The sequence below is a fragment of the Pelecanus crispus genome, chromosome 2 (assembly GCF_030463565.1).
Source record: "Pelecanus crispus isolate bPelCri1 chromosome 2, bPelCri1.pri, whole genome shotgun sequence".
NCBI lineage: Eukaryota > Metazoa > Chordata > Aves > Pelecaniformes > Pelecanidae > Pelecanus > Pelecanus crispus.
The window spans coordinates 151,622,611-151,645,548 of NC_134644.1; the positions used below are offsets into that span (position 1 = coordinate 151,622,611).

General features: G+C 42.0%; 1 protein-coding gene across 3 annotated transcripts; it reads right to left on the reverse strand.

Moving 5' to 3' along the window:
• Positions 1-4,523: 4,523 nt before the first annotated feature.
• PABPC1 (poly(A) binding protein cytoplasmic 1) lies at positions 4,524-20,715 on the reverse strand. Of its 3 annotated transcripts, XM_075704743.1 has the most exons (16): positions 20,482-20,715; positions 15,389-15,582; positions 15,170-15,285; positions 13,136-13,275; positions 11,712-11,806; positions 10,043-10,180; positions 9,849-9,944; positions 9,133-9,405; positions 8,850-8,943; positions 8,551-8,661; positions 8,081-8,083; positions 7,525-7,679; positions 6,992-7,076; positions 6,677-6,807; positions 6,283-6,375; positions 4,524-4,965 (listed from the first exon to the last, which is right to left on the reverse strand). In XM_075704743.1, exons 1-15 carry the CDS (start codon positions 20,672-20,674, stop codon positions 6,283-6,285), a joined length of 1,917 nt encoding a protein of 638 aa, XP_075560858.1. In that variant the 5' UTR covers positions 20,675-20,715; the 3' UTR covers positions 4,524-4,965. The 3 variants fall into 3 exon arrangements, with proteins under 3 accessions (XP_075560858.1, XP_075560857.1, XP_075560860.1); XM_075704742.1 differs by lacking the exon at positions 8,081-8,083; XM_075704745.1 differs by lacking the exons at positions 8,081-8,083; positions 20,482-20,715 and adding an exon at positions 19,719-19,876.
• Positions 20,716-22,938: the final 2,223 nt, after the last annotated feature.

The following is a 22,938-nucleotide window of genomic DNA, read 5'->3' on the forward strand; positions in this document are numbered from 1 at the left end:
CCAGGGCATCATTTTTGTTTTCTGAACGCTCAGATATCACATGGAACATTTTAAAGTGTGCTCAGAGCTATAAAAAATTATGTACCTCTGGACAGCTATAGCTAGCCAGAATGTGACTTGATTAGGGATGTTTCTCTAGCAGGTTATGTGGGAAGTAGGAGACTATCTGGCATAGATATCCTGCTCTTAGTACTTAATGCACAACAGGCCCAGTACTTTGGCCTAGCTTGTCATTGCCTTTTTTTCTTAATGATTACATTCAATCCCAATATAATAAGTGAGAAATCCAAGAAAAGTTTTGAATTATTTTTTGAAAATATTCTTTCCTTTGTCCTTGTTGCCCAAGTCCTTCAAAGGGAGCTCCAACTACACGTGCACCTTGTGGTCGTAGTGTAGCTGAAAACATTTGTTTCAAACTTGTATTGACTTCAAATGCCACATCCTAAGGATCTGTAACCCTGCCAGCTGCATTTTTGTTTGGATACTGCTACTATCCATCGTTATTGACCACATCCTACAGAAGATAAGAGGGACTAAAAGCTTTCCTTCGCAGAGGTAGTTGTACCACACAGACTCACAGTTGCCTAAGGCTACTTTGTAGCCTTCTCAGGGCTTTTCATTGCAAAGGTGGTGTGGGGCTCTTAGCATCACTTGCCATGATGTTGATGAGGCAGCTAATTGAGGCAACGGGACATAGGATGTGCTGTTTCTCTTTGTAAGGAAAGGACTAGTTGATCAAAGGGAAAATGGGAAGGAGGAAAGGGAAACAGGGCAGTTTAATTCAAAGTGCCCTCTTACATCATAAAAGGTAATATGAGAGAAGAACTGAGACTTTTCTGAAAGTAGCCTCTGATTCCAGTAAATCCAAGCCTGTGCTGGATTTACTCAGGAGACATTTCTAACCTCAGATCACCTCTCAGGGACAACTGTCATACATGGGAAGCTATGAAGAGTTCACTAGTAGTTTAAACTACTCCAGCAGGGAGTGAAAATGTTGCTCGTGTTCGGAAAGCAACTCCAATGGAAGGATCAGTCACAGAAATGGAGCTTCCTACTTAATCCCAAATTGGATGGCCAGAAGCACAGAACTGTGAAAGCCTAGTGAATTGTGGTCCCAGGGACAAGACTGTGGCTCGCTCTCTAGCACATCAGTTTGGACCACAACTCCTGGACCTACTGAGAATAAATACAAATCCTGTTTGTTTTTTGGGAGTTTGGGGATTTTTTTCCACCCCAGTTATTCCAAGCAGAAATATGCCTATTAGATGCAGAATTCACAAAACCTTTTTGCAGAGAACCCTAATCCAAAATGGTTAAGTGGCTGTCTTTCAACATCCAGTTGTCCATAGCAATCATTAACAATGTTTCAAGAAGAAAATGCATTTACATGCAAGGACTGAAGATACCATTTATTCAAGGGTAGACACCTAATTAGTGTAAACTGGCAACTGTAATGTCACTGTCTGACTCGGGAACATATTCATTTCCACCACCTTGTCCCCTCCTCCCCCAGGACCCAGTGGAATCCAAATTTCCTAGACTTCTGCAGAGCAGCAAGAAGAATGCATGCAATCCAGATTACACCTGCACCAAACCTTTGATTTAGTCACCCACAAAGCCACATTCTGCTTGGGAAAGCGGGTGGTGAATATAGTACCATTCATTCATTCAAATCACCACTCATTTCAGGAGCAGGCTTTCGGCTGCTGCTAAACTCTGAAGCACTTGCTCTGCTTAGAATGGAAGACAGGGAAGGACTGAAGGAATGAAATGCCAGAGGATCCAGCAAAATCAGCTTAGGACTGGGTGGCTGCAGTAGAGGATCAGCATAAGCCTCTGACACATGCTAGAGGGAACACATGGCAGAAGGAAGTGACTGCCAGTTATGCTGCCTATTAACCCAGGGGAACAATGCTCTACCGCTATTGAGTAAATTGATTTTTCTGTGTGGTGCATTGTTTTACAGTAGTACTCTAAAGATACATTGATAGTGGCACTAGCAAACACATTGCTCGCTATCTCTAAGGTTTAAAAAAAAAAAACCAAAACCAAACCCGACATTGATTGCCTATTTAAGGCATCTGTAGTATACAGTGGGGAATTACCATGTAATCAAGAGTGGGAAGAAATAAACCCAACCAACCCAGGATTTTGTTTTCTTAAGCCATCATGTTTTCTCAAGCCTCAGCAGAATTGCCTCACTGTTTCCTTCCATCACAGAAGTTACCTAGTACTTCAGGCTGGTACACACGCTAGTACTTGACACACCCACAAGTGTCTTGTACAAAACTGAAAGAACCCCTCCTCTTTTCCTTTTTCAGTTTCCCCATATGCAAGAGGTTAAATAACTTGCAGAGTCTTACAAAATGTAAAAATCAGTTTAACTCCAGCAGACTCACCAAAGACACCTCTTATCTGGGGAAACAAGCAGTAGTGAGGTGGACTCTTACTTTCCTGCTAGGGCCCTGAAACTCCTGCAAATGGTTAGGTCTTCCTGTAGACCTTCCATTAAACCTTTAATATCATCTAATTCTTCAACATTTTTGTTATGGTGCTAAATATTTTTAGGTCTTTAAAACTGCCTCCAAAGCTTTAATGTTTTTAGAGTTGACATTACATAAAATTAAGGTTGTACACTCAACCTCTTATCATGTACATATCTTGTTTGAACCGCCTCCTTTGTAGGATTTACCATCCAATTTCAAAAAGTCTTATAGTCATACACTTCAGTAAGATCACAAAATTAAAGGCTAACCCAGTCTGCTTCCATCAGGACAGGACTGAACCTAAGAATTGTACAAGATTAACCTAATGCTTTTATAGTGAAGTGAGGGATTTTAAATAGGATTCATTTATGCCACACTAATTTCACCTCTCTATGCTAGGCTTATTTCTCAAATTCACAGAAAAAAATCTGAAGATATTTGCACAAGGGAAAAAACAAGGCCACTCTTGAACTGTCTTTTGGGGGACTTCAGAAAGCACACAGAGGGACTTTAAGACTGCAACAATAGGTCCAGAAACACTGGCATTCCCCCCTATACAACAACAGATTTCAGAGAGCCTTCCAGGAAGAACTCAGTAACCCCTTCCCCTGATCCTGTAGAAACTGTATCCTTTAAACACAGCCACTGGAGCCCAATGGATTGCAGCGGCTAAGGGTCATGCCTGCCGCCACGACTAACAGATCTTTGCTCCCTTCCCCCATCCCAGCCTGCCAGGTTTTTCTCTCTTCTCTGCAAAAGGAGGACATGCCATCTTCACTGCTTCCTTCCCCCCCCCCCCCCGCATTACCAATTTTGATTAAACAGCTTACAGAGCCCATTATGGGCTAAACTGCACAGAAAATGCCTCTCATTCTGCAAGTCTGCAGAAAGGACTCCCTTAAAGGAAGTGGGGGGAAGCAAGGCAGCAACTGCAGGATAACCCATCTGTAGATGGACAACTTCAATGTATCTAACCTACACAGTGAAAGTTTGTTTTACAACAAAAGCTCTTCTTACCCTCTTTTGATTATGCACTTAACAGTTTTAATCCTGCAAGACTCCCAACCTTAAGTAAGGTCTTGTAGCAAATTAAACAGCTCCTGTGCTAGTCTTGGCTCTTCTCACTTTTGCTGCCACTGGTCATTTGCTTGGATGCTCTTTTTAGTGACTAACACACAGCTGGCCGAGTGTAAACAGGACTATTTCTATGGTACTGTACACTAGGTAAAGATTTGTTCAGCACGTTAAAAAAAACCCAAAATGTAGCAAAGCTAAAATTAAACCAATTGGTCTCTTACAGAGAAAAACAAGAAAAGCTAGCAGTAGTCTTCCACTTGTTGGGAAACTCAGCATTAAAAATATCCGACTCAGAGGATTAAGCAGTTCTGTCCGCAGGATTTTTACTGTGCAAAAAGCATGATCTTTTGGTTACTATGCATTCAATTTTTAATACATTACCACCTGAAGCCTCACCTGTTTTGTTCTAGGAATGCCTTGTGTTCATACATTCACAATAATGGAATTTTGCAACACTGTCTATTGCAGACAATCCTCGCTCATTCACCTATATACATACGACTCTGCCTCCATCTCACAGATCATTAGCCATCTAAAGACACCGCCAGAGACCAGTGTAGAGATTGTTCCTTCCACCAAAATCTGTGAGAACGAATACCACATGCAGGTGGTCAAAGGGGGACATGTGTTGGTATGTTACACAGTTCCAACACGGGCCTTTTGTAACAACATTTCTTACTGATCATCTCAAGGTAGGGTATTTAAAGGTCTGTTTCTAATTAGACAATGACAAGAGCCCAGACATCATGCTGTTAAGGATTTAAAGCCCAGATATGGATCTAGCTGCTCTTTTAATTTGTTTTAATGCCTGAGTTTATATTATCAGTAGCAGGTGGCTAAATGTAGGCTAATCTTCTCTAGAAACTGCTAAAACACAGTCTAGAATGGGATTCTAACTTGGTATTCTGAATGACCATCTCATCAGAAGTACACTGTACAAAAGAAACCATCACAACTAAGTCAGTGTTTAAGGAATTTTTATTAAACCAAGAATTTTATAATCCAAATTACGTTTTTTTGCTCAGCTATCAATTCTCACTGTCAACTAAAACAGTGGTGATATTCTGAGCTTTTTCCACAGCAAAGTATTACAAAATTAAAGAAAGGAATGCTTTAAATTTTTGTACTGTGCTGAAAATTCTTTTCCCCCGGGTTTATAAAACATTAATTTGTATTTTTTATTTTACTATTTTTTTTTAAATTTTAAATCAATAAGTAATCTAGGACTAGCATTTGTTTTGCTAGCCCCGGCGTTGCTCTGTACATAAGCTTCAAAGTTTCCTTTCCTTTTTTTATTTATTTTATATTTTGCAATGTTTTTCTCAATATTTAATAGTTTTTCCATGTTTAGATTTTTTTTTCTTCGGTGAAGCGAAGTTCTAGATTGTAGTCCCGGATCTTTCTGTGAACAAAAACAACGTTGTTAAGTTTTAAAATTAAAGCAGCACTTTGTTTTCTGACGTGCTTTCTGCAACTGTAAGCCCGACAGCACTTTGGGCTTTCACAGTATCAATCATACCAAAGTTCTTTACAAGCAGTGTATCAGAGGTATCCCCCACTTTTGAGACATGGAAGTAAAGTGTCCCAAGTCTGTGACACTTGGTAAGACAAAACTGAATCTAGAACTCAACAGTGCTCTACACAGCACGGCCTTAGACAATGGCTACACACAATACTTTGTTACCATAACTAACATGACTGCAGGTCACCTCTAGTCTTAAGGCCAGTGTACCAAGACTCATCAAATAACTACACTGGCAGTATTTTCAATTTCGAATTACTAAAACATCATGGAGCATACAGAGTAGTGGTCTCAAAGTTTTGGGCATCCTAGTTTAGGTCAGACAACTTATTCAGCACTTCTTTATCTCCAGTATGAAACTGTCACTAGCCAAAAAAAAAAAAAAAAAGAGAAAAAAGAAAGAAGTGTGGAAAAAACATGACTCAAATTCTGCCTCCAAAAGGAAAGTTGCAGAAATGAAAAGACCAAGAAAAAAGAAAATTTTAAGTTAAATGTTAAAGCAGGCATCTTGAACTGATAGCTATACATGTGGAAAATAAATTCATATACAGGCAAAACCTAACTGGACTGAACAGAGAATAGACTCCTGGTCTTACACTCAACTCCACAACATTTTTCCCCTTTCAAAATTGTAAAGATACCACCTTTTGCCTCTTCCTGTCATGCAAAATTAAGATACTAACCCCACAGAAGGCAATAAAAGAAAAATCAGTATTTTAATTGACATGAAATTCACCAAAATGTGAAGTCAAGACAATGTGTAGTTTAGTTTCTAATTACTGTGTAATTTTAGATTTTGGCAAGTATATACAAATTATAGCATAAATAAGCTATCTCATTTGTAAGGAAAAATAAGGTTGGAGTATCATTTTAAGCTTATTTCAATTCCACAAGTTCCTCTTGAACAACAGTATGAATAGTAGCGTTTGACAGAACTGCCCATTCCTGCACACACGCCTCGAACTAATTCCAGCTAAATATGCTGTTAAAAACAATGCTTTAATTCCAGCTAAATATGCAAGGCATGTCAGTAGCATTTGCAGGATTGAGCACAAAATTTGTTTACAACTGTGACCATAGCTGCTACTTTCAGTGGCTGCAAATGATACAGAGCCTGGAAGCATGCTGCTTACAAGGCCACGACTAAAGACTATTGCCCCAGTCAACCTACAGAACCACAGTGCTCAGAAAACTTACTTAAACACTTGGAACCCCAGTGGGATTATTAACTGCCTTTTGAGCAGCCTCTTTAGCTTGGTGGGCTTGTAGTACGGCTACAGCTTCATCAACCTGTTAAGTAAAGAAGAAAAATGAGTAAAGGAAGCTTAGTAATTTCTGTATATTTAAGTTAATGAAACAGTTTAAATTATACATACAAACAATGCCTGCAATGTTAAAAAGAAAAGGATAACGGTACAGTTCCAGTTCATGCTAATGTAAGCCACTGCCACCCTCTGAAAGAGGGTATTCTAACTTCTCGCCCTGGGCCACTGCTGTATTGCTGCTAGTCCACTGTGCCAGCATAAACACATGTTAAATCAGCGTAGACTCAATTGCTGATAAAACTAGTGTAAGGCCAAAGTCCACCTACCTTCGAACGAAGAGACTCAGGAGACTCGAGCATGTGGAGGAGTTCAGAGTTGTCAATCTCCAACAACATACCAGTGATCTTACCCGCCAGAGTAGGGTGCATGCTTTGAATGAGAGGAAATAGACGTTCACCTAGGGAGAAAAAAGTTCATCAGTGACAAATCTCATCTGACAAACACAGCCTAGATTTAAGAGAAAAGGGGAACAAACACCTTATTCTACGCTAAAACTATTTATTCTGCACTTTAAGATTGATAAAAGCATACTTTGACTGTCCTTCTGCTACAAGGCATAAAGAAAGGTATCATGTACATACCTAACATCTGCTTTTGTTCTTGTGGAGGGGCAGAAGCCAACATGGAAGCAGTCAAGGGTTCCTGACCTTGCACATGGACAGCAGGCTGCAAATTAATTTAACACCATTTCAAAATTAAGTTCTAGTTCATAATTAGGTGCAGCTTCAAATATCCAATGTTCCACAACCCAGCATAAACAACACCCACGCTCTCAGAAACATGGAAGAAATTACAACTAAGTCAATTTAATCAAATAGTGCTGGTTAGAGCTGCGTGATGCTGGAGATTAGTATCAACCACTCCATTGTGGAGCACACACAAGGAGAATTCAGGCTAAGGTATCAAGCAACTGGCAAATACGAAGTAACACAGGATCACATCCTGTCCCAGGTGAACTTGAAATATACTTAAAACCCCAAGGCTAAAACTCTGCTGCCACAATGCAGAGCCTGAATTCTAGAGTAACAAAGACAGCTCTTAATCCTAAGTGCCCCCCTCCTTCCTCTGCAAAAAACACCAGCAGAAGCATGGACCAGTTCCTAAAGTTACATACCTGCTGCATAGCAACCTGCGGCTGTGTGTTAAGATGCTGCTGAGGATTACGAACACCTGCAGCATATTTGTACTGTGGTACTGTGCGTACAGCAGGAGTAGCTGCAGTAGCTGCTGCTGCAGGACGTGGACCCATTGTTTGTGTTGATGTATTAGCTGAAAAAAATAACATAATTCCATATGTGAATAATTATTTTTTTTGTTTAGCTTACACTGTACAAGTTACAGAAAATCCCCACCGAGCAAGCCCAAACAGAACACCTAATTTAGGTATTGTATTATAGATTCATCTCAGTAGTATTGCCAACTCTCCCATCACTGGTTGTATCTGAACATTCAAAGCGCATAATTCACTGGATGTTACTTTCCAGTCACTTCACTAATGAATTGCTTTTCTTGCATGCTATTGAAAACAGATCTATGAGAATACATTCACTTTCGTTGAGTATTAATATAATTTCATTCTAACCTCAAAGGACACTTGATTTCCTGAGCACATGTCAATAGTCATCCTGAAAAAAGACACTTTCATGAAGTAGACAGCTAAAAAATACTACTGCCTAACACATTCTGAGAGAATTAAGACTCCATTGCAATCAATTCTGTTTCATTCAGTAATGTGCAGATTCTGCATACGTGACACTGGCTCACAGTATCTATGACAAAGTAATAAGAGCTAAAATTCTATCATCTCAGTATTTCTACATGGAACCTATTATTACAATTGCCACAATGATGTTTAGAAATGGCAGAAGCTGTCATACAGTATTACTAAAATGCACACTAAAAGAAGAAATGCTTCATGCTAAAGAAATAGGACCACAGCAGGAGTCTTCGCTGGGACAATGTTTAAAGCAACTACTAGAAAGTGATACTAGCTTACTCATTTAATAAGAGCCAGAAAAGAAGGGAAGTGTTGCCACATGTGATACTGAACTTACAAATGCTTTTGGGAGGTCATTCTGAATCAGCAAAATTAAAAAAAGAAGTCTGATACTTAAAGTTTGCGTAACTGAAACAAACTCACCAACACGTTGTGTTGACATGACTCGTGGAACTTGTGAAGAAGCTGGTCTCATGGTACTAAATGGTGGTCTGGGTGCTGCTGGGCGGATAGCACCAGGCATATTTTGGAATGCTATGTTTTAGAGAAAATATATTGTTACATGCTGAAACACTGAATGGTGAAAAGAGTTCAGAAATAATACCACTAACATGACAAAAGAAGACTGATACTGTAACGCTGTGAAAATGTATTTAAAAGTGCAAAGGTAAATGCTATGGAGTTTACCGCAATCACTGGAAAGAGGTAAAGAGATGACTTACGATGAGGTCTGGCACCCTGAGCAGTCCAGCGAGGACTAGGTCTAGCAAGTTGAGCGAGTTGATTAGTAGGGTAGTATGCAGCACGGTTCTGAGTCTGTCAAATATAAAAACGCTGTGTAACTTTGTTATCTTTGAAGGGCGTGCTGAACAGTCCATCACCTTTCTGCTATGAAATCAGAATGCTGAAACTATGGACACATGCTAATAGTTACGTTTACTGTTAAATCTCAAACAGATTTTACACACAGTACAAAACACCCAAGTTACTCATCTCTATACGTACCTGTGGGATGGCTGCCATGAAGTAACCCGAAGGAGGTGCTGGTTGGTAAGGGTTGATTACAGGATTAGGTACCGCTCTTACGCTTGCCATTCTCTGCATATACTGGTTGGTAAGATGAGCTTGGCGCTCTTCTTTACGCTGGGCTAGAGCTACATATAATGGTTTAGTAGCCACAATTCTACCATTCATTTCTGTGACAGCTTTGGTAGCTTCTTCTGGTGATGAAAAGCATACAAATCCAAATCCTTTGCTGCGGCCACCTTCCATCATGACCTGTCAGTACAAAATTTAGTTTTAAAACAAAAGAATGTCATATTTACTCAACTCGCAAGAGTTTTCCTCAGCTTACTAGAAGTGAGACCACAGGTTTGTTTTACTGAATTGATTTATAAAGAGGAATATAATTGCTTAATTAATAGCTAACTGTTTACTGAATCAGATGAAAATCGCAGTGAAGTAATAATGAGCGCATTACTGCAAAGATGTCATTTTTCTCACATTAGTATCAGTGCTCAGTTTATTTCAAGAAAGGATGATCATATGCATTTAACCCGAGATGTACAATCATCAAGAAAGCAGATGTCTACATATATAGTATCAGTGATAAGTGACTGGGTCACATCTGTTAGTCAATAAAATAAATCACTCTTCCTTGGTGAAGGATCACTGTTCCTTTCCAGAGAAAGAACAAGCACAATCTATAAACTTCACTTTACCTTTGCACTAGTGATTGTACCAAAAGGGGAGAATTCCTTTCGAAGACGCTCATCATCAATCCCATCATCAAGATTTTTCACGTAAAGGTTTACGCCCTAAAAAAAAGTGAATTATTTTTGAAAGCAAATGGTCAGGGTAAATCTAAAAATATTATAGAATAAAGTTAGTTCTCTTGAATTAAACAAAACTGAACCTGGTATCTGGTGATCCTGTCCTGCTTCATTTGTTCAAACTTGCGCTTCAGCTCTGTCTGTCTTTCCACCTTTTTCTGAGCCCGGCCAACATAGATTTGTTTCCCATTGAGCTCTTTCCCATTCATTTCATCTACAGCCTTCATTAATAAACAAGAGGTTAGCAGTGCTTTGTATTCCAATGCTTTTCAGGCATACAAAAAAGTAATTCAAATATAAAAAGTTACAAAAGGATTCCAGAAAAAAAGCTGATCCATCTAAAATATCACTAGCTGAAACAAAATACCCCAAGAGTTCCCTGCTTAAAGTAAAATGGAAATTGCTGAGTGTGTTTTCTGTCCAATTAAAGACAGTCACAAGGGCTGCAAAAAAACTTTTCTTATATGAAGTTGGGGGGGAAATCAAGTCACATAATGAAGAACTACTTCTCCAGCCTTATCTTGCTAAAGGCAGAGAAAAGAGCAAATTAAGTTGAAAAGCTCCAATTCACACATCTGACTTCTGTTTTTAAAAAGTAACATCTGAAACTGTAGTATCTACCAGGTTTTCTTATACTATATATTAAGCTACAGCTGGCATATATGGCGCCTTTTAAAAAATTTTTAATCTTTCATTAAGAAAATACTTAAAGACTATGAAAATATGAACTTTCTTCTTTTACGCTGTTTTGAGTTACAACTATTAAGATGTGAAAACTCTGGCACAGATTTATTCAATTAATTTAAAACCAGAAGTCACCAGTTTATTGTATACCTTCATGATCAAAGCCATTAAACACGTATTTACTGAGATATTAGAATTTTATGTTATTTAAAACACCCAACATGTGATTCTGATTACTGCAAGAGAAACAATTCATCAATGAATGTATGCAAGACTGAACAGTGTAGATGTAAGACAAACAGGATTTGTTCTAATCTCTTGCTTGTACACTTGCAGTACCAACAAATCACCGAAATGCCTTTTGAAAAGCAAACTTTGTTTGTTGCCCTGATTCGTTCTGTGCTGAGTTTTTCTCCTGATGCTATGTCCTTGCTGCCACAGTCAACTGACACATCAAAGCAACCAGCTGACAAAGAATGAAGTTACACAGCATACTGGCATGTTATAGACATATACACAAATTAAAAGAACCCTTCTTCCAAAGTTACTCTTCAGAGTAAAAGCAACATCACAGGGCTCTATGACTATTTTCTTATAGCTGTGCCAAACATGCTCCATAAAACTAATAGCTTTCCTGCTGACTTTGCATGGCTGAAGTTTGAAAACACAATCCTTTCTGCCTTGCACAAATGTTTTGTGCAACCAAACTGGATCCAATGATTCATCTGGGTTTTGCAGAGATGAAGGAGTCCGAATCACATCAAGGCCTTTAAGCCCAACTACAACAGGTTATTAAATTATTCAAGATTCCCCATTTCTACACTAGTTCCAGCTGCCTCAGAGTATCTTGACTTAATAGGCTCTTCAAATCAATGGACATTTGCTCATAAGAAAGCATTCTAAATGACAGAAACTATGCTAAGTCACTTAGGAAGCAGACACCTGTTTTTGCAGTGTCCTTGACCTATTAAAAACCCTTAATGAATTCACGAGATTTCAAATGACTCAACAAAACATATAATTTGGATCTCAGTTATAGAATTCCTAAAATGAAGTCCAAAAGCTTACTTTTTGGGCATCTTCATGTCTTTCAAAACTGACGAAGCCGAAGCCTTTGGATTTTCCACTCTCATCGGTCATAACTTTCACACTTAGGGCAGGACCTAAAAAGAGAATAAAATACTTATGCTTTGTATACAGACTATTCTCTTCATGTTTTGAACATCCTGTTTAGTAGTCTTAGTATTTAGTTTGTTTCTCTTGTATTGCACAGGACTCCTACACCAATAACAGTATCTAGTAAACATCACCCATTAATAATAAAATTGCTGATTTGCCCCGATGCTGAACTTCAGCCATTATGGCTGAAGTCTGCCATGCTGAATTTCTTTCCCACTGTATTTTCAACCAAAATAGGGTAGGAATTTCACCTCCAAGTGAATGAAATTGTTTCTCATTAAAAATTACAACATTGAAAAAGCATTAGTGCTTCCATCCTTTGAAACAAGTACTGAAAAGCCAGAGAGGAGGCCTTTCCATTAGGTATGTGCTTTACCATTTATCCCAGTGAAAGGCCATCCCAGTTCAGCAATTCCAAACCACTGAAAAATTGCAGTTCACAAACTCAGCTGAGACAGATACTAGCAGCTAAATTCGCGACTATTTCAACCACAGATACTTCAATAGTGGAAAGGAATTTCCTGGAAATGCTGCTTAGGGATGCTATAGAATACCTCATATACAAGACTTTGTCTGGCTTTACATGATATCCACTGGACAACAGCAAAAGCACGGAGGAAAGAAAATAAAAAAAACCCAACCCCTGAGGCTCAAAATAAAATAGATGTGCCCTATAAACCAGTATAAGAATAACTGAATTGAGGACTTTGCCATTTCCTATTTTGATGGTGACACATCATGTACATTACTAGGTCATGATCACACGCCTGCCATAATTTTGACCCATGCATAACTGAGGATCAAGACAGAACCAAATAGCTTGCCAATGGAAAGGTTCCTTGTAATTTTGTATTAGGTCAACCACTACAATGCGACTGAATAATGAAAGCAGAGATACTCTGAGTAAAGGTAAGTCTGCAGGTCAATGAAAGCAACAGCAAACTCATTTGTCATGTATCCTGTAGTGAATTCGTAACATCAATCTTTACTAAAACAGAAAACACTTTTATTTGCAGCTTAAAAAAATTTGCAAAACCCATTCAAAAGACTAGACACATTTTTTCCAGATTATCGGAAACAATTCTGATGGCAGGATTATATATGCTATTCTGCCTATTTAAAAATCTGCAGTGGATATTACTGCACTTTGAATCTGAAACTGGAATTAAGTACCAACTTTTCAGTACCTTTTTTAATTTTTTTAAATCAACATCAGCCAGCCAGCTGATTCCTTGTATTATAAGGCACTGTACAAATAAGATACAAGAAGCTGAACTTCACTCGTGTTTATATAAACTTGTTTAAGACATTACCAAACTTGCCAAAGAGTTCCTTAAGTCTCTCATCATCCATGTCTTCTCCAAAATTCTTGATGTAAACATTGGTGAATTCTTTTGCTCTGGCTCCAAGCTCTGCCTCACGTTCCTTGCGGGATTTAAACCTTCCAACAAATCTAGTTGCAGAACGGAATAGTGTAGATTAAAGCAAGTCTGTCAAGGTTTAAAAATTTACTTTAATCCTCTGGCATCATATTTTACTCTTAACCAGCCTCATTGTTCATTATAGGCATGAAATTCTTCAGATAAAATATTTGCCATAAAACTCCCATCAGAAAAACAATTTCATTATCCTTTGCTACATCAGCGTGCTTATCACAGTTACTAGCATAAAAATGCTTTCAAGCCATAGATGAGATTGTTCACTCTTATAAAACAGCCTTTGACAACAGGAGCTGGACAATGGGAAAGAGTACTAGGTAAAGTAGCTAAACAGAAATTCAAGATATCAGCATAATCCCTCTGCCATACTAAAAATTTGGCAGCCTTAAAGCAGTTACTACTCTTCAGTTTTTAAGCAAGGGATATTTAACTAACCTCCCCCACTCTCCTACACACCTTTCCAGCCTATACCAAATCAAGACTTTGGTTTGTTTTGTTTTGGGGTTTTTCTGTTGACTTTTTTTTTTAAAAAAAAGGCATATTTTTACATAAATAGATCAACTATCAGCTCTTTAGTCAAATATCATTGCAAATTGCCTGGGAACACCAACAGTCAGTTCATACCATCAGAGAAAGAACAGAAGCTGAACACAACACTCTGCAACCCAACTTCTAGGACAGGTATTACATGGCTAATGCTGATTTCTGATTGTAGTAGACTTTCGCTCTCAAATTTTATTGTATTGTCCAACTTAATAATTCCAACTATGACAAATCCAATAAAGTAGCACACAGTAACTCAACACTTTCTTAAACTTAGACAACTTCACCAATTTATAGTAACAAGGATAGGAAGAATGATACTGCAATGTGTTCGGCAGATTTTGATAGTGAGTAAAGTACTTTAATTCACTTTTAAAAGCCTTGCCTGAATTGAAATTCGAAGCAAAATTAACTCTCAAACAAAGTTTACATAAATCATGTGCTTTTATGACTACATGCTGACTTTTTTTTAACTAATTTAAAAGGTTATATATATAAAGATGAAAGGTGAGTAAAAACATGCACAGTACGCCAGTCAGGCACAGAACAAGCAAGAAAACTAGAGTTTTAAAATATATGTTCTCTCTGTATGTGGCTTGATCCATCTATCTCTACATGTAAAAATTATCCATGATGGTAAGCTGATGCTGATTTCTGTTATCCTTTTTCCAAACCCTCTCAAGCATTTACAGAGCTATTCTTTTTACAACTATGCCAAATACCATAATGATCCCTTAGGCATAGCTGTGAGGCACACTCACCCCCGCCGCTTCAAGCCTAGATATCACTAACCAAGTAGCCAAATAATGTCTTTTTTCTTGCAGTATAAGAACAGTGATAATGTTTAAAACTTTATGTTTCTGTAAGTTTTATTCTCTACTCCTATTTCCTAGATATGCCCATGAACAGACATTCATATAAAAACAGCAGCATAATCTGACCACTATTCAGGGCTGAGTAACTGTAGGGCTTTAAGTTTCATCAAAAAAATGGATAACGTACCTATCTCACAAGTCTTATAAAGGAACTATTATTCAGAATACCCAATGGATTGTACTTTATCTCAGACCAGTAAGACCAGAAAACCAGAGAAGTTCCCAAATCCGCATTACAGCATTGGTTTGTAAGACAACTAATACAACATTTTTCCCCTAGAGTCCATTATTAGCCTTTTCTGAACTTATTCTGCCTTGAGAATAGACAGGTGATACAATTCATAGTATTCCTAGCACTAAAATTCTAAATCCTCTTTAAAATTAGAAATTTTTACAACAACCTGTCTCTTCTAGGTAAGCTTTAAATATTTGTCCGCTCTAAAACGAATTTCAGTCTGTTGATCCCCAAACTACGTATTTATGTACTTACACTTTGCGGTCATTAAGCAGCATACCATTCATTTTTTCAATAGCTCTTTCTGCAGCTTCTTGTGTCTCAAAATGTACAAATCCATAACCCTTGGATCCATTTTCATCACATACCACCTATTAAAGAAAAAATCTGTTGTAATACCCATGGAATGTTTCCAGTGTAAATTGAGGGGGTTTTGTGTCAAACCATTAAACACACCACTAATTTTCTACTAACCTTACAAGATAGGATGTTTCCAAAAGCAGAAAATGTGTCATACAAAGCTTTGTTATCAATTGATTTGTCCAAGTTTTTGATGAAGATGTTTCCTACACCGCTTTTGCGTAGAGATGGATCGCGCTGAGACCACATGATGCGCACTGGTTTGCCTTTAATGACATCAAAGTTCATGGTATCCAAAGCTCGTTCAGCTGGAAAAACATCATGGAATTAGTAGGAAATGCTGAAATTACCTTAATAAGCACACAAATAGCATTTGAAGTACAATTCTTCATAAAATTTTTACTATTAAGTCCAGCACCACCACCAACATGCAAACCCAAACCTCCAATGTAAACCAACCCCACCCTGTTTTATGCAAGTAAACACTGGCAAAAACCCCTCAGCAAAAGCTGCACTTAGGAGATAGGAAGAAGCACAAGTCAGCTGAACAAGCTGTAGAAATCCCGGTAGCCTAAAGGATTGGACCCCACTATGAAAAGATGGTACAGTGACAGGAGAAAATGTGTCGAGTGATGGCAATTATGACCCATTCCACAGGAGGAAAAGTTTTAACATTTGTGAAAATCAGCTGGCCACTCCCACATCATGTAGATGTATATTGTATCGATAAAAATGCTTTTAGGGGCACAGCTTATGCCTGTATGAAGCCTTCTGCAAACATTAACGTAAGAACTCTTAAATCACCAATGCCCCTAAACTGACAAAATTTCTTTGCTAGGTGGAGTTTGAGCCTGGTTCAGGCAGCTGGTCCACACAACTCCTTCCTTAGAGACAAAAAAGATCTGTGATGGACTTCTGGGCAAGGTACAGTTCAAGGAGATTTAAAACTAGCACTTACTTGATTTTGGAAATCTGAAATAATATATATATTAAAAGCCCATGATGAAATACATACAAGCTCAATGAAGGAGCAAGCATTAAACAGCAAAATGAAGTAACATAAACCAGGTTTTGTTACTCCAGTGGAGCAGTTTTCCAGTAGAACTCCATAACTAACTTTTCAAAGCCTGGATTTAACATCTCAGTGTATTTAGATATGGAAGTACCAAGACTTCTTCAGTTTTCATATGTCCCGTCAAAGCAACAAGACGTGTCTGTGATGTTTTAAGTCGACAAGGTATTTAAGCAAGAAAGAACACCAGTTCTCAAGTATGGCAGACATATTTTATGATCTCCTACATTAGTTCCTTTTGGTCGTTGTTCCTGCACGTCTGGAAGAACACTGAAAAAAGTCCAATAAATACCTGAAGTCACACTCATTGGTACTAACTCACTTCACTGCAATTTGCATATAGCAGAGCAATGTGATGTTACCAAGACCGAAAGCAGTTTAGTATTAGTTTAAAAACAGTAGCCATGTCAGATGCTTTTCTTAGGAGAAGGACCAAGGGCCAATCACATTGTGAAATCCCTTATTTTACATTTTTGTTCTTTCAGTACTGCTTTTATCTTTAGCTATGTTGCTGGATATCATGGCCAAAGAAAATTTGCAATCAGCCCCTGGTTCAGCTGGTACACCATGTTTTACGTCCTTTCTTGACACATTTTCAGATTAAAGTGAATTTGAAGATTATATTCTCTGAAATACATCTGTAGAAGTTAACAAGACAGACATCTAACATTTTCTTGTAAAAAAAAATTAATCATCTACTATTACCACACTCACATGACAATAGCAAGTCAACAACTGATTTAAGCTGAAGCCACAAAAAATATAAGCATTGCCAGCCTTTTAAGCTAACAAGACTTTCACAAACTTTAATATAAATTAAGCAGGAAAGAAAAGACAACCTAGATACTGATAATGAGAAAAAACATTGGAAGGCTTTACATTACAAAAGGAAAAAAAAAAAAAGGCCAAAAAAAAGAACTGTAGATATCAGAGTAGCCACAGTAGAAACATCTAACACTTCGGTACTGCCCTGGAAGTCATTAGAATTATTACTGCCAGCACCAGCAGAAGTGCCAGCAACAAACAGTTCATTATTTCCAGAAGTAGTTACAGGGCTTCCTTTACTAGAAAAGAGGCTTTTCTAATTCATGCTAATCGCTTCTAGAATAATCCTGACACTCCTCAAAACTCTGGGTTCCTGGACACATTTCCCAAACATCTGACTCAAAGCGGGTCCATACTAGCCTTCGTGAACCGTACCACCCTCAACTAATAGTGAGCATGCATCTTAGACAACTGCAATTTCTCCACAAAGACAAGGACAGCATGGAAACTCTCAACAGCTCTCCTCATCTCTTCTATGGAGCAGAAGTACAAGAAATGTAAAGATTCCTGCTTAACCAACACCACATTGTCATTCCACAACAGATTTTAAAACATTACTAGAATACATCTGTAACCAGGTACAAGCCACTCATTAAAATTCACAACTAGTAAAACTGGCTTACTTTCATTACATTTCAGCCATAAAAGGCTGCGTGCTAGTTTGCAGGAGGCAATTTCATTCAGCAGTTAACTTGTTACCAAATGGACACACCTACCCACGCTGTACTTTTGCTGATTCTGCTGGAGCTTTTATTGAATGAGTCACCAGTTCCCATTTTAGTTGCGAGCAACTGGACAGTCCACTTTAGTAACAATTTCAAAATCACATGGAATATACACTTAATGCTAAACTGTTCTAAACGTACATATCAGCGGCTAAAAATGATAAACCTCTGGAAACTTAACCATTCAAAAAATCTGAAGGGAGAAGTACAGTTTCAGATTACTCAAGAATATTTCCAGTTCAGTGATTAAACAAGATTGCCTGGGTTTTACTCCAGACTATGACTCAAATTCAGAAAAGTCACAACTATGAAATGTGTGCATACCTCACAAATGTGTCATCAGGCCTAATTAGTTTTTGGAAGAGCTTTGAGAACCCTAGTTTACAGGCAGCTGGTAATGTCAAACACACCTTCAAAGAGGTTTTTCAAAACCCGAGCTAGTTGTTACTAGCTGTTTAATAAGCATAGCCCGAGATGTAGCTAAGAATTAGGCTAAACCAAGAAAAGGCAGCTAGTTTGGAATCAAAATGAAACCAGTGTTACTGTAAGAATAACCATTCATCCTCTGAGCTCCACTTTCAAGGTTTCAGTGAATGGATACAATGATCTATGAAAAAAAGGATCAGCAAATGCCTTCTAGGTATTTGCCACAAACATGAAATTAAAAAAATGTTGCAAAAGTAGAATCATACAGTATCATTTTAAGTATATTTTAAACAAGTGCTTCCAGATACGTGCCAGATGCAAGTCTGATACAGATGAGAAATCCTTTTGGCTGAACTGGACTAGGCGTAGAATAAAATGTATGCTTCCCAAAGTCTGAAAAATACTCATAAAAATGCTGTTATTCCAAGTGTTATAAGAGGCACATTCTCAAACTCTGAATGCAAGCACTGCTCAGGTGAAAAAGTTGTATTTGTTCTCACATTGAACGAATTACAAACTAAGTCACAAAACGCAGGGTTGAACAGGTTGCTCAGCTAATGACAATGACAGTCAGCCCTTACAGAATTCTGTCATTACTAAGAAGGAGAACTATTTGAATCACCTTCAACTTCTGCCTTGACATTATCATATCACAGCCCTGAACTGTGCTAACCCCTTATTTTTCTTTTTGAGAGTAAACTGTACCATAGGTTTCTATCGAATGAAAGCAAGGTATGTTAAAACAAGCATTCAAATTGCCTCATCCTGAACAATGGCTGAATAAATTAAAAGCTCTCTGAAGTGAGAGCGCTGATAACATGTGAAAGATCTGCCTATTAAAAAGATGAGACAGTAACTTTTACTACTTACATACTGATATCATCGGTACACCAAAGTCTGATCTGATAATGGCTATATACTAAGGCCAATTTTGAAAGCCTGTTAATCTAATTGCTTGAAAAGTTTGTAATTCAAATCTCTCACTTTCATATGCTTGAAAATAAAGCCATTATAATAGAAAGCTGTTTACTTAACTGTACTTGAAATCGAATACGCTCTACCTAGCCAAATTATTTTTTCTTTTAATTGGACCCCACAAAACGTAGAACCGGTCACATTTGGTTCTTTTATCAAGACACCCTCCAAATGAACAAGTCGGTTTGCCAAGCTTAGCACAAACGTGACCAGAACTACACGGAAAGTTTCTTTACTGACATTACAACTTTAGAGAACCCAGCAACACGTCGTGTAAAGCGAGTTTAATAAAAACACAACTTGGGAAACACAACGTCAGAGAGCTGACTGCAGAGAGAAGTGGATCAGAACACAGGTTGCAAGATGAAGAGCAAGCGAAGGAGGCCCAAGTGATTTCAGCCCTTCCCTACACGTGACAGACCTGCCACGGCGTTTTAACGTGCTACGCTTTGGCCTGTGCTTTGACTGGACGTCTGTGGAACGACCCGGCGGTCCCGGTACGTCCTACTTCCTTCTTTTGGCCTCTTAATCACACATACACACCCAGCTTCCTGCGTAGTTATTAGAAGGTGCTAATGACTATGATGTTTTCTTCAAGCTAGCCCTTCATCTCGGGTCCCTGATGCGGCCGCGCAGGGACGTGCCAGCCTGTGGAAAAGCCGCCTGCGCAACCCCCCCCCCCCCCTCCAAACACACCCCCTCCCCCCTCCCCGCGGCCACCGGCCCCGGGGAGCCGCGGCCGCCCGGCCGGGGCAGCTCCGCCAGGCCCCAGGCTTTCGGCGGGGCCGCCCGGGGGCCCTTCCCCACCCGTCGCCGGGGCCCGGCGCCGGTTTTGGGCTGCCGGCGGCGGGGCGCGGAAGAGCTCCCCCCGCCGCTCCCCGCCACGAGGCGCGGGCGGCCCTCCCCGGCCGCGTGTCAGCCAGCGCCGGGCCCGCCGCAAACTTCCCCCCGCGCCGCGCCGAGTTCGCCCGCGTCCCGGCAACGCCAGCGCCGGCCCCGGCCCGGAAAATGGATGCGGGGCGGCGGCGGCGGCCGCTGGGGCGGGGGGGGGGGGGCGGCGAGCGCTGGTGGGGGCGGGGGAGAAACATGGCTCCTCCGCCGGCGGCCGCCCCGGCGCTCCCCTCACGCCGCCTCGCCCGCCGCTCCCTCCTCTCCTCCCCGCCGCCCGGCCCCCGGCCACTCACCGTCGGCGGGCTGCTGGAAGTTGACATAGGCGTAGCCGAGCGACCGGCGGGTGATCATGTCCCTGCAGACGCGGATGGAGAGGATGGGCCCGGCGGGGCTGAACTTCTCGTAGAGCATGGCCTCCGTCACGTCGGGGTGCAGGTCCCCCACGTAGAGGGAGGCCATGGGGTAGCTGGGGGCGCTGGGGTTCATCCTGCCGCCGTCTCCCGGCGCGGGAGGGCAAGGGGGGGGCGCTGACGAGGCGAGGAGGCCGCGGCGGCCCGGCGGTCCGTGAGGGCAGGGGCCGGCGGTGGCGGCGCGGGGCACTCCGCAGGCGGATTCGAAACTTAACGGCTGCCGGAGGCGGATGCGCGGCGGCGGCGGGTGGAAGGGGCGGGGGGCGGTTCTGGCTCACTCCGTGCCGGGCCTGGCGAAGGTGGCGGCGGCGGCGGCTGCTGCTGGCCTCGGCGGGGGTCGGGCTCGCTCTGTGTCTCCTCTCGGCTGCGCCGGGTCCGGGGGCTTCGCTTCACCGGGTTATTTTATATCAAACCGGCCGGTTGCAGAAGGTTGACGGGAGGTGGATGAGGGAAGGATTATTTTTTTTAAAGGTTTTTTAGGATTTTTGGATTTTTTTTGGCTTTTTTAATATTTTTAGTAATAAATGGTGCGGCGGGGCCGGGCCGGCGTGTCCGGGTGTCCGGAGCACACGCACTGCGCACACAGCTCCGACGGCGGCCGGGGGACAAGGGGGAGGCCGCCGCCCCGGCCGCGCACTATATATACCCGCCCCGCCCCCGCCCGCCCCCACCGCGCCGCACGCCACGCACCGAGGGAGCGCACCGCGCAGGCGCCGCCGCGGGGGGAGGCGGAGAGACGCGGCGCGGCGGCGCCCGGCCGGGGGACGGCGCCTCTAGCGCATGCGCCGCGGCCGCGGGGGGAAACGGCCGGGAGGGAGCGCGCCTGCGCCTGCCGACGTCAGCGGGGGCGGGGGGAGGGGCTGGCCGCCAGGGCGCATGCGCCTACGGGAGAGCACATGTGCGCGACGGGCGGGGGGGGGGGTCAAAGGGCGCGTGCGCACCGAGGGGATCAAACGGCGAGCGGGGAGGGAGGAGCGGGCGTGCGCGTGCGCCCCGCCCCGCCCCGCCCCGCCCCGCGCGCGCGCCTCACGGCCGCCCCGCGCCTTGAGCGGGCGCGGGCGGCGCCGCTGCCGTCAGTAGCGCCCGCCCGCGCGGAAGGTCGCGTGCCGGCCGGAAAGGGTGGGGCCCGGCCGACCCCGCTGCGCATGCGCGGGGGGCGCTGCTTCCGCCGGGGGGGGGCGGGGGGCGTCGTGAGGGGGGTGAGGCTCCCGCCCCGCGGCGGGGCTGGGCCTGGGCCTGCCGGGGAGTCCGCCTCCTGTGCCCCCCGCCCCAGGCCCTGTGAGGGTCTCAGGCTGCCGCACGGGAAACGCGCGGCCTCCTTCGCTGTGGGGGCTTCCCGCCGCCGTGCCTCTGCTGCGGGGGTGGGGTGGGGGTCAGTGCTGGGGCCCGCAGCCGTGCTGTTAAAAGTCAGCGGGAGCTTTCTCCTGCCGCTGCGCAGGCCCGCGCCCCCTTCGGACATTTGTTCTGTTTTTTCAAGGCTGACTTGGGCGTTCGGTACCATCGCCTCACGGGCACGGTATGCTTGCACCAGTGTTCAAGAGCTTAGCGAGCGCGGCTCAGCTGGCTCACGAGGAGCCCAGCGGTGCCTTTACCCCCCCGGGCTGCGCAGACCCCGATCTACGCCTTTTTGGGGTTGTGGATTTCGCTCAAGAAGCAGTAAAAGACTGGAGGAGAATCTGAAGCTGCATCTCCGGGAGGAGGATTGTCGATAGACTGGCAAAGCCGCTTTCAGCGGAAACAGAGCATTTGGGTTCTGCTCTAGTTGTTCCTTAAGTTCTATGTATTTGGTGGTTGTATTTTGTGTTAAAACATTAAAGTTTTGCTTGTAGATTGAATAGTATTGGGAGTTAGCTGACTATCTTTTTGTAGTTTTAATGTGTGTGTAAGGCTGATGCTGTTATTCTAGGCAGTTTGGGGGGGTGATACAAGGCAGTAATGTCCCATTAGAAGCTTGTCAAATGAGTATCGGTGACTTGTGCCATATAAAGAATTTTTCAGAGAGAAGAAGCAATCCTGTGGATTTTGGAAAACCTGTGGCGATCATACTGGTGGTTTATTTATAGCTAGCTTCTCCAGTCCTAAAAAAAAAGAAACCTTTCACAAAAAAAGGAAAGTATTTCCCTATCTTTTAGAATTCTGGGGGTTTTTTTTATGTCCAACTAATTAAATGTGTTTCAGATTCTCACAAAAGAATACAATCAAATCAAATGTGCTTCATTCCTGCTAAACAAATTGGTACAAATGTTCAGATCTTAGATTTGCAGAACTCTTGGAGGTAACAGCTTTTATGTTTAACGTCGTTTTTCTTCTGGGGGGGGGGGGTGGTTTTTTTTTTTAATG